The following is a 13,038-nucleotide window of genomic DNA, read 5'->3' on the forward strand; positions in this document are numbered from 1 at the left end:
GCTAAGGAAGCAACTATTGCAAGGGATCTCCAAAAGTTTGCATAACTTTCAGTTACAATGAAAAAATATTAGCTGATATTAGAGAACAATTTTAAGTTGAATTTTCCTTATATTTTCAAGTGATAAACTGACTTCCATACCCTGCTCTTCAAGAGTTCCCTTTCATGTTGCAAAGCCTTAAGACAGGACAGAAGAGGCAATGAACATTTACAACACTATGCTGGCAGGAGGAATGACAACTGTCATCCTCCAGACATTTTTGAGTGTGTCAACTCAGTATGTCCCTTAAATCACTCAAGTCCTGCATTGTCTTGCACTTTATATTCTTCTAAAACCTTATTCAAATTTCACCACAATTTCTCCTCCAAAGTAGAGCTCACAAGGCTAATTACTATATACTGTTTACTATTATTCTCTATGCCATTTGCACGTGGTTTTTATTCACTAAAACATCACATGGAGAAGGGAATAGAGCTCTTATATCTCAGAAAACCAAAAGTGTAACTGAATGGTGTGTCTTAGCTGAAACCTCTGATCTACTTGATTATACTCTAAATGTGTTCTTGGTGTATCTTGCTGCTATAACTGCAAGAATGCAAATACTCTATAGCCTCCTTCTCTTTAGTTCACTTTTTTTTTTTAATTTCTTTTCAGTGTAACAGTAGTCATTGTTTTTTGCACCACACCCAGTGTTCCATGCAATCTGTGCCTTCTCTAATACCTACCACCTGGTTCCCCCACCTTCCCACCCCTTGCCCCTTCAAAACCTTCAGATTGTTTTTCAGAGTCCAAAGTTTCTCTCTTTAGTTCACTTATAAGTTTATTTATCTTATTGACTACTGTGTGTTCTCCTAAATCCATTTATTTAATACAGAGACACCATCAAACAATAATGCAAATAGGAACCTCATGATCTGCAGAACTTGAGAGAGCTGAACAAGGCTGACAAGAGAAGGGGGAGAGGGCACCAGGACCAGAGAAAGGACTTTGATAATGGATGTAGTTGACAGTTCTTTAAATTCTTTTACTCCAGGGAGAGCTAAATATACTTAGAAAATGGCTAATTGAGTTTGGAGAACAATATTAGGTTTTAGGTTTCAAATTTGTCTTGATCAACATATTTTTATTTCCAATAACAAAAGCCTACTTATATAGCTTTTGTATCAAATATAAATCTTGAGAAAGAAGAACAAAGCTGGAGGCATCCAACTTCCTGATTTCAAAATATATTACGCAGCTACAATAATTGAAATAGGATGATACTGGCACAAAGATAAGACATATAAACCAATGATATAGAAAAGAGAGTCCAGATATAAATCCCTGCATCTACATCAGGACAACTGGTCTTTGACAAGGATGTCAAGCATACACAATGTTGAAGGAATAGTCTCTTCAAGAAATGGTGTCAGTAGAACTACCAACATGGAAAAATAATCAAATTGACCCTTATTTTAGACCATACACAAAAATCAATTCAAAATATATTAAAGACTTGAAATGTAGGTAAGATTCGAAACTATAAAGCTCCTAGAAGAAAACACAAGGAAAAAGCTTTATGGGATGTGTTGTGGCAAAGATTTCATTCTGCAGATTTGTCACCAAAGCATGGGCAACAAAAGTAAAATAAACAAGTAGAACTTATCAAACTCTAAATCTTCTGCACAGCAAACAATCAATAGAGTGAAAAGGCAGCCTATAGAAGAGAGAAAATTTTTGGAAACCATATATATTATAAAGGGCTAATCTCCAAAATATACGAGGAACTCATACAACTCAATAGTAAAAATGTTAACAACCCAGTTTTTAAAATATACTGAAACTTGAATAGACATTTCCCAAAGAAGATCTACAATGACTGACATGTATTTGAAAATATGCTTGGGGGCACCTGGCTGGCTCAGTCAGTAGAGCACACAACTCTTGATCTCAGGGGTTGTAAGTTTGAACCCTATGTTGGGTGCAGAGATTACTTAATAAAATATTTTTTTAAATGCTCAATAATTGCTAACTAATAATAAAATGCTTTCTAATAATCAGGGAAAGGCAGCTCAAAACAACAGTGAGGTATCACCTCATACCCATCAGAATGACTATTACCAAAAAAAAAAAAAAAAAAAAAGAAAAAAAGAAAAGATGAACAGTATTAAAAGATTTGGAAACTGGAACTGCACACTGTTGGCAGGAATGCAAAATAGTGCAGCTGCTATGAAAAACAGTATGGAGGTTCCTCAAAAAATTAAAAACAGATTTACCATCTGATTTGGCAATCTCATTTCTGGGAATCTATCCAAAGAATTCAATCAGGATCTGAAAGAGATGCTAGCATTCCTATGTTCATTTGTAACACTATTCACAATAGTCAAGATGGAAGAATGAAACTCGAGCATTCTCTTACACCATACACAAAGATAAACTAGAAATGGATAAAAGACCTCAATGTGAGGCAGGAATCCATCAGAACCCTAGAGGAGACCATAAGCAGTAACCTCCTCAACATCGGCCACAGCAACTTCTTTCAAGATATACCTCCAAAAGCAAAGGAAACAAAAGTGAAAATGAACTTTTGGGGCTTCATCAAGATCAAAATCTTCTGCACAGCAAAGGAAACAGTCAACAAAACAAAGAGGCAACCCATTGAATGGGAGAAGATATTTGCAAATGCCAATAGAGACAAAGGACTAATACCCAAGATCTATAAAGAACTCCTCAAACTCAACACACACAAAACAGATAATTGCATCAAAAAATGGGCAGAAAGGCACCTGGATGGCTCAGTGGGTTAAAGCCTCTGCCTTCAGCTCAGGTCATGATCCCAGGGTCCTGGGATCAAACACCGCATTGGGGTCTCTGCTCAGCGTGGAGCCTGCTTCCTCCTCTCTCTCTCTCTCTCTCTCTCTGCCTCTATTTGTGATCTTTGTCTGTCAAATAAATAAATAAAATCTTTTTTAAAAAATGGGCAGAAGACATGAACAGACACTTCTCCAAAGAAGACATACAATGGTTAACAGACACATGAAAAATGTTCATCATCACTAGTCATCAGGGAGATTGAAATAAAAACCGCATTGAGATACCACCTTACACCAGTTAGAATGGCCAAAATTAACAAGACAATAAACAACATGTGTTGAAGAGGATGTGGAGAAAGGGGAACCCTCTTACACTGTTGGTGGCAATGCAAGTTGGTGCAGCCACTTTGGAAAACAGTGTGGAGATTCCTTAAGAAATTAAGAATGGAGCAACTGCAGGACCATATATTCACCAAACTGTGGAAAGAACCAAGATGCGCTTCAATAGATGAATGGATAAAGAAGATATGGTCCATATATACAATGGAGTGTTATGCCTCCATCAGAAAGGATGAATACCCAACTTTTGTATCAACATGGATGGGACTGTTAGAGATTATGCTGAGTGAAATACGTCAAGCAGAGAGAGTCAATTATCATATGGTTTCACTTATTTGTGGAGCATAAGGAATAACATGGAGGACATGGGGAGATGGAGAGGAAAAGAGAGTTGTGGGAAATTGGAGGGGGAGATGAACCATGAGAGACTGTGGATGCTGAGAAACAAACTGAGGGTTTTGGAGGGGAGGGGATTGGGTGGTTGGGTGAGCCTGGTGGTGGGTATTATGGAGGGCATGTATTGCATGGAGCACTGACTGTGGTACATAAACAATGAATTCTGGAACACTGAAAAGAAATTTGAAATTTTTAAAAAGGTAAAAAAAAAATAGTCAAGATGGAAACATCCTAAATGTCTGTTGACAGATGAATGGATAAAGATACAATGAAATAAATACTATTTACCCTTAGAAAATAAGAAAATTCTACAGTACTTGATAATACAGATGAACCTTGAGGACATTATGCTAAAGTGAAATAAACCAATAAACCAGTCACAGAAAGACAAATACTGCATAATTCCACTTTCACAAAACATCTAAATTAGTTAAATTCATAAAATCAAAGAGTGGAAAATTGGTTGCCAGGAGCTGGGAAAAGGGAAATGGGGAGTTTCTCACCAATAGGCATAAAGTTTCAGTTAAGAAAGATGAATAAGCTCTAGGGGTCAGCTGTACAACATTGTACCTATAGTTAACTATAATATACTGCATACTTTAAAATCTGTTCATAGGGGAGATACCATGTTAAGTGTTCTTTCCAAGTTAACAAAAAATGAATAGTGTTGAGTAAAGCAAATTATCCTCTGTAGTACTGGCTCACTTGATTGTGAGGTAGCCAAGTCCAAAAATCTGCAGGGTATAACAGCAGGCTGGAAGCCCAGGGAAGAGTTGCTATTCAAGTCTTCCCAGGAGGGAGGTTAAGTCTTTTTTCCATTAAGCCTTCAACTGATTAGATGAGGCCTACCCATATTATAAAGGATAAGAGAGAGAAAGACAAAGACACAAAGATACAAGTGCGTGTGCTTGTGCACACACACACACACACACACCCTATTGATTCTTTTCTCTGGAGAACCATGATTAATGTGATGATATTCTGGAAAAGGGAAAATCATGGAGACAGTAAAAGCATCAGTGGTTGCCAGGTCCCAAGGGAAGGATGAAGGGATAAATAGATGAAGCAGAGAATACTTTTAGGTAGTTAAACTATGCTATATGGTATTAGTGGTGGGTATATGTCATTATGTATTTGTCAAAACCCATAAAATACATGACATGAGAGGGAACTCTGAAGTAATGGTTGATAATGATGCATCAACATTGGTTCGTGGATTTTAACAAACATACCACACTGATGCTGAGGGAGGCTGTGTGTGTATTGTGAAAAAAGTATATGTAAGAACTCTCTGTACTTTCTACTCAATTTACTGTGAGCCCAAAACTGTTCTAAAAAATAAAGTTCATATAAAGTTGACACATCCACAAGTGAATAATAAATAATAAATAATAAATAAAATTTTTTAAGTGGGAAAAAACTCAATCTCATTAGAAATCAGGGAAAGTAAATTAAACCACAATGAGAATATCATTTTAGATCTATAATATTAGAAAAAATAATTTACAAATACAAAATATTATTGAAGATATGGCATAATATATATTGTGTTGGGAGTGTACATTGGTACAATCATTAAAAAACAGTTTGGGATTACCTAGTAAAGTTGAAGCTGAATTCAATTATAACCTAGCAGTTCTACTCCTGAACACATCCTAGAGCGGAGGTTCTCAAAATATCTCCAACTAAGTAGCATCAGTAACACCTGGGAACTTGTGAGAAAAGGGATTATCAAGATCTACCAGACCTACTGAATTAGAAACTATGACGGTGGGCCCAGCGATATTTTCAGAAGCCATATAAGTGATTCTAATGCACAAAAAAAGTTTGAGACCTGCTGTCTTAAAAACAAACTCTTGCATGTTTGCTCCAGAAGACAAGTACAAGAATGTTCAGAGCAACATTATTTGCAATAACGAAAGATTAAAATAAGCCAAACAGATATTAACAGGAAAAAGTATAAAAATTTATGGCATTTTAGTGCAGCAGAAGGGAGTGAAAATAAAAGAAGAAGAGAAAGAAGGGAGAAAAGCAGGAAAGTAGGAAAGAAATGAGAAGGGAGGAAGGATGGGAGGGAGGAAAGTTACAAATGAATCTCTCAAAATAATTAAGAGTAAACAAACCAGATTGCAAAGGATGATTCAATTCATATAAAGTTGACACATCCACAAGTGAATAATAAATGGATAGGGATAATACTTATGATATAAAATCATAAAGAGAGGGAATGTTAAACACAAATTAGTGGTTGCTACCTATAGGGGCAAAGTAAGGGAATACAGTTAGGTACTGGCTTCATAACAACTAGGTACTGGCCTTCAAAGGTAATAGTAATATTATATTTTTTTAAGCTGGATGGTAGATTCACAGGTATTCATTTATTACTTTTCCACAGAACTTACATTTGCCTATATATTATATATGCATATATATATAACATATATATATCAATACCTATGTAAGAAGAATTTCATAATTTAAAACTTAAAAAATAAAGCTTATCTCAATTGTTATTTTTCAAGCAATGGCTCAAGAAAACAGTTTTGTTATTGTTCTTTTTTAGAAGCCAAGGAAAAATAGATTCCAACCTACATAAAATCTACTTTAATTTCTTCATTCCAGCATGGGTGAGATCCACTTGCAGTACTGGTTTGGTATACAGTGTGTTGAAAAGAAACTTCCACGAAAGGTTGTACAGTATCCTGAAATACACAATAAATACTGACTAGATTTCTGCACTATTTTTATGTAGTTGATGAAAGGGAGAAGGCCAGGAAATTACTTGTTTACTCGCTGACAACTGGATGGCTTACTTTATCTAACAGCTATTATTCGTTCACTCATTTAATAAACATTTATTGGTCCTATTCAATACCAGATACTATTATAGGATTGAAGGATAAATGGAACTTTCCTTTAGGACTTTATAGTCTATCAGGGGAAAATAAACAGGTAAACAAATAATTGCAAATGTGAAAAATAAAAGAAATATATTCAAGGTATAATAGTTACACAGGAGAGCCAATAATTAATTTTCTGGAGTAAGGACAAGAAGAATTTCACAGAGAAAACATTCATTGACCTTGAGCTTTGAAACATTAAGTAGTAAGTTTCATGTGGCCAATACTATGGAGCTGCGTAGAGGCCATTCCAGGCAAAGGAAAGCTAAAGAGACCTTTTAGAAGTAGTGGTATGATATGATACTGTCTTGGGGAGGAAGGAGATGTGGCTGATTGGTAGGTAAGGGCCAGATCATCATAGATTTTTGTAGGCATTCTAAAAGAGCTTGTACCTAATTCTATAGGCCCTGAGAACAGGGGAGCAGGGAATAAATTGATTAGAATTACATCTTATGAAGAGTGCCTTCATTGTGTAATAGAAAATCAGCTGGAAGCTTAAGACAGTAGAGATGGAGAGACCAATTAGGAGTCAGTTGCAATTCAGGGCAAACATAATCAAATTTGCACTTCATACAAGTGTTAAATACCTACCTCATTTAAGATCTCATCTGAAGCTACTGATTTGATTGTTTCTTTATGTCTGAGGCGAGATATTGATGATTTCAAATAGGTAGGCAGATCCAAGGCTCTTCAGGAACAATAATATATAGTTATACACTTCAAATGATTTTAACAGAGAGGAAGAATTAAGATGGCAGAAGAGGAGTACGGGCACCCTAAGTTTGTTTCATCCCTTGAATACAACTAGATAGCTATGGAATCATTCTGAGCAGCTGAGAAATCAACTGGACTGCAAGTCTACAAGTAGAAAAGCGACCCCCTTTTGGAAGGTAGGCAGTGCGGAGGCTTGACTCTGGTGTGATAGAGCTGACTGAGGATATGGCGGTGGGGAAGGGGCGTGCTTGAGGAGGCTACTGCGAAGTAGTATAAGCAGCAGAGTGCAAAATCGGAAGTTTTAGAAGTCTGCTACAGTGGAGGCTGTTCCTGGCTTAAAGGTGCTCGGATGGTGAAGTTGGGCAGAATCCAAAGTGTGACACCATGTTTTGAGGATCCCCTGGGACACAAGAAAAATGGGTGGTATCTAAGTGATGCACTGTTCCCAGGCATAGGAGCACAGAAGCTGGCTGAGAACACCAAGTGTAGATGCCAGCTTTCTGCTCTGTCTAGCCATAAACTGAGAACTGCTGCATGGTCCTGGGACCACTTTCCGGGGGGTGGGGGGTCCAATAAAAGGCAGAAGCGTGGTGAGACACTCCCTGGGAAGAAGAGCTTGGGTGTGCCCCACAGGACTCCCTAAAATTTGGTTTTGAAACTCAGTCGCATGCCTGAATTTAAAAAACCTTGGACACAGGCAAGGTGAACACAGAATTCTGACAGAAACCAGGGAAACTGGGGTGCCTGGGTGGCTCAGTGGGTTAAAGCCTCTGCCTTTAGCTCCGGTCATGATCCCAGGGTGGGGGGATGGAGCCCCACATCCAGCTCTCTGCTCAGCAGGGAGCTTGCTTCCTCCTCTCTCTGCCTGCTTCTCTGCCTACTTGTGATCTGTCTGTCAAATAAATAAATAAAATCTTTTAAAAAAAAAGAAAAGAAAATAAACCAGGGAAATAAGTGTGACTGACTTATTTATTGCGAGGGCTCACTGAAGAGTCGGGGACATGAAATTTCAGCTTCAGGGCTAGAGATAGAGGAGCCACTATATTCATTCCACTCATCAGTGCTGAAAGCCCTCAGGGAACAAAACAGCGCCACCTAGTGGAGTTGAGTCCAGAGCCACTTACACCAAGCCCTGCCTCGCTGCCCCCTAGGGCACACTTCCACTGGGGCAAGTCCACCTGAGAATTAGGCTGCAGGCCCTTCCGCCAGAAGACCAGAAGAAACAACTCATTCGAACCAAGTTCAGTGATCATAGACAGCTGCAAAGCATCAGCTCTAGGAGAAAATAGTATCTAGCACCTTTTGTACTTTTATTCTTTAATTTTTTATTTTATTTATTCAGTTATCTTATTTTTTTGAATTCTTTTTAATTTTTATTTTTATATATACTTTATATTTCTTATTTTTTGTTTCCTTTCATTGCACTTTATTTTACTCTTTCTTATTTTGGGATCTAGTTTCTTTTAATAAGCAGACCAAAACACACCCAGAATCTAGGTTTTGTTGTTCATATTTTTCAATAATTACTCTGAATGTAAGTGGGCTAAATGCTCCAATCAGAAGATACAGAGTATCAGAATGGATTAAAAAACAAGATCCATCAATATCCTGCTTACAAGACACTCAGTTTAGATCCAGCACCTCCAGATTGAAAGTGATGGGGGTAAAGAACCATTTATCATGCTAAAGGACGTGTAAAGAAAGCTGAAGTAGCCATCCTTATATAAGACAAACTAGAATTTAAAGCAAAGACTGTAATAAGAGATGAAGAATCATAATATATCTGATGAGTATCATAATAAAGGGGTCTATCCAACAAGAAGATCTAATAAATGTAAATATTTATGCCCCTAACTTGGGAGCAGCCAAATATATAAACAAATTAATAACAAACTTAAGGAAATGCATTGATAATAATACAATAATAGTAGGGGACTTTAACACCACACTCAGAGCAATGGACAGATCATCTAAGTGGAAGATCAACAGCAAACAAGGGTTTTGAATGACACACTAGACCAGATGGACTTACCATGTATATTCAGAGCATTTCATCCTAAAGCAGCAGATTACACATGCTTTTTGAATACACATGGAACATTCTCCAGAATAGATCACAATAGGTCACAAATGAGGATTCAGCTAGAACAAAAAGATTGAGATCATACTATGCATATTTTTAGACCAAATGCTATGAAACTTGAAGTAAGCCACAAGAAAACACTTGGAAAGACCACAAATACATGGAGGTTAAAGAACGTTCTACTAAAGAATGAATGGGTCAACCAGGAAATTAAAGAATTTTAAAAATACATGGAAGCAAATGAAAATGAAAACACAATAGTTCAAAATCTTTGAATATTATAAGTAATTACATGCCAACAAATTAGGCAATCTGGAAGAAATGGATAAATTCCTAGAAACACATCAATGACCAAAACTGAAACAGGAAAAAATAGAAAACCTGAGCAGACCCATAACTAGCAAAGACATTGAATCAGCAATCAAAAACCTTCCAATAAGAGTACAGGGCCCAGGGATGCCTTGGTAGCTCAGTCATTAAGTGTCTGCCTTCAGCTCAGGTCATGCTCTCAGGGTCCTGGGATCGAGTCCCACGTCAGGCTCCTGTTCAGTAGGGAGCCTGCCTCTCCCTCTGTCCTCCCCCCTGCTTGTGTGCATTCTCTCTCTCTCAAATAAATAAATAAAATCTTAAAAAAAAAAAGAGTCCAGGGCCCAATGGCTTCCCAGGGCAATTCTACCAAACATTTTAAAAACAATTAATACCTCTTGCTATCTTCATAGAAAGATAGAAATGGAAGGAAAACTTCCAAACTCACTCTATGAAGCCAGCCTTACTTTGATCCCAACACCAGACAAAGACCCTACTAAAAAGGAGAATTACAAAACAATATCCCTGATGAACATGGATGCAAAAATTCTCAACAAGATACCAGTTAATTGGATCCAACAGTACATTAAGAGGATTATTCACCACAGCTAAATGGGATTTATTCCTGGGCTGCAAGGTTGGTTCAACATCCACAAATCAGTCAATGTGATATACCACATGAATAAAAGGATAAGAACCATACAATCCTCTTTTTTTAAAAAATATTTTATTTATTTATCTGACAGAGAGAGAGATCACAAGTAGGCAGAGAGGCAAGCAGAGAAAGGGGTAAGCAGGCTCCCTGCTGAGCAGAGAGCCTGATGCGGGGCTCAATCCCAGGACACTAAGATCATGACCTGAGCTGAAGGCAGAGGCTTACCCCACTGAGCTACCTAGGTGTCCCCAACACAATCCTCTTAATAGATGCAGGGAAAGTATTTGACAAAATATCCTTTTTTTTTTTTTTTATAAGATTTTATCTATTTATTAGACAGAGAGAGAGAGAGATCACAAGTAGACAGAGAGGCAGGCAGGGCGGAGGGCGGGGGAGCAGGCCCCCTGCTGAGCAGAGAGACTGATGCAGGACTCGATCCCAGGACCCCAAGACCATGACCCGAGCCAAAGGTAGAGGCCCAACCCACTGAGTCACCCAGGCACCCCTATAACATACTTTCTTGATAAAAATCCTCCACCATGAAGGGATAGAGGGAACACACCTCAACATCATAAAAGCCATATACAAAAGACCCATAGCAAATACCATCCTCAATAGGGAAAAACTGAGAACTTTTCCCCTAAGGTCAGGAACACAAGAGGGATGTCCTGTTGTTCAACACAGGACTGGAAATCCTGGCCTCAGCAATCAGAAAACAAAAAGAAATAAAGGCATCCAAACTGTCAAAGAAGAAGTCAAACTTTCACTCTTCACAATGACATGATACTTTATGTAGAGAACCCAAAGACTCCACTAAAAAATTGCTAGAACTGGTAACAGGAATCCAGCAGAGTCACAGGATATAAAATCAACACAAAGAAGTCTGTTGCATTTCTATACACTAATAATGAAGCAGTAGAATGAGAAATCAAGGAATTGATCCCATTTACAATTGCATCAAAAACCATATGATACCTAGGAATAAACCTAACCAAATATGTAAAGGATCTGTTCTCTCAAAACTATAGAACATTTATGAAAGAAATTGAGGAATACATAGATAAATGGAAAAATATACCATGTTCATGAACTGGAAGAACAAATATTATTAAAATGTCTATGCTACCCAAAGCAATCTACACATTTAAAGCAATCCCAACCAAAATACCATCAGCATTTTCCACAGAGTTGGAATAAACGATCCTAAAATTTGTATGGGACAAGAAACGACCCTGACTAGCCAAAGTAAACTTGAAAAAGAAAACAAAAGCTGGAGATTTCACAATTCTGGACATCAAGGTCTATTACAAAGCTGTAATCACTAAGGTAGTACAGTACTGGCACAAAAGCAGACACATGGAACAGAATAGAGAACCCAGAAGTGGACCCATAACTCTATGGTCAACTAATATTTGACCAAGCAGGAAAGAATATTCAATGGGAAAAAGACAGTCTCTTCAATAAATGGTGTTGGGAAAATTCGACAGCCACATGCAGAGGAATGAAACTGGACCACTTTCTTACACCATATACAAAAATAAATTAAAATGGATTAAAAGACCTAAATGTGAGACAGGAATCTATCAAAATCCTAGAGAAGAACATAGGCAGCAACCTCTTTAACCTCAGCCACAGAAACTCCTGACTAGACACATCTCCAGAGGCAAAGGAAACAAAAGCAGAAATGAGCTATTGGGACTTTATCAGGATAAAAAGCTTTTGCACAATAAAGGAAACAATCAACAAAACTAAAATGCAACTGACAGAATAGGAGAAGATATTTGCAAATGACATATCAGTTAAGGGCTAGTATCCAAAATCTATAAAGAACTAATCAAACTTGGGGCACCTGCGTGGCTTTGTTGTTAAGCATCAGCCTTCAGCTCGTCATGATCCCAGGGTCCTGGGATCGAGCCCCACAGGCTCAGCGGGAAGCCTGCTTCTCCCTCTCCCACTCCCCCTGCTTGTGTTCCCTCTCTCGCTGTTTCTCTCTGTCAAACAAATAAACAAAATCTTAAAAAAAAAAAAAAAAAAAAGAACTTACCAAACTCAACTCCCAAAAAACAAATAATCCAGTCAGGAAATAGGCAGAAGGCATGAATAGAGATTTCTCCAAAGAAGACATACAAATGGCCAAGAGATACATGAAAAAAATGCTCAACATCACTCATTATCAGGAAAATACAAATCAAAACAACAATGAGATACCACCTCACACCAGTCACAATGGCTAAAATTGGCAAGTCAGGAGACAACATGTGTTGGAGGGGATGTGAAGAAAAGGGAACCCTCTTCCACTGTTGGTGGGAATGCAAGTTGGTGCAGCCTCTTTGGAGAACAGTGTGGAGATTCCTCAAGAAAATAAAAATAGAACTTCCCTATGACCCTGCCACTGCACTACTGGGTATTTACCCCAAAGATACAGATGTAGTGAAAAGAAGGGCCATCTGTACCCCAATGTTTATAGCAGCAATGGCCATGGTCTCCAAACTGTGGAAAGAACCAAGATGCCCTTCAATGGACAAATGGATAAGGAAGATGTGGTCCATATACACTATGGAGTATTATGCCTCCATCAGAAAGGATGAATACCCAACTTTTGTAGCAACATGGACGGGACTGGAAGAGATTATGCTGAGTGAAATAAGTCAAGCAGAGAGAGTCAATTATTGTATGGTTTCACTTATTTGTGGAGCATAACAAATAGCATGGAGGACATGGGGAGATAGAGAGGAGAATGGAGTTGGGGGAAATTGGAAGGGGAGGTGAACCATGAGAGACTATGGACTCTGAAAAACAATATGAGGGTTTTGAAGGGGTGGGGGGTGGGAGGTCACGGTACCAGGTGGTGGG

General features: G+C 38.0%; 1 protein-coding gene across 1 annotated transcript in view; it reads right to left on the reverse strand.

The window, feature by feature from the left end:
- CC2D2B (coiled-coil and C2 domain containing 2B) overlaps positions 1-13,038 on the reverse strand; it is a 118,455-nt gene that overhangs the window by 37,353 nt on the left and 68,064 nt on the right. Inside the window, exons 23-24 of the mRNA XM_059169342.1 lie at positions 7,019-7,115; positions 6,120-6,229 (exon numbers count right to left, since the gene is read on the reverse strand). Of these exons, the coding sequence (XP_059025325.1) occupies positions 6,120-6,229; positions 7,019-7,115 (207 nt within the window). The remainder of the gene's footprint in view (positions 1-6,119; positions 6,230-7,018; positions 7,116-13,038) is intronic.

This window comes from Mustela lutreola, chromosome 4 (genome assembly GCF_030435805.1).
Source record: "Mustela lutreola isolate mMusLut2 chromosome 4, mMusLut2.pri, whole genome shotgun sequence".
NCBI lineage: Eukaryota > Metazoa > Chordata > Mammalia > Carnivora > Mustelidae > Mustela > Mustela lutreola.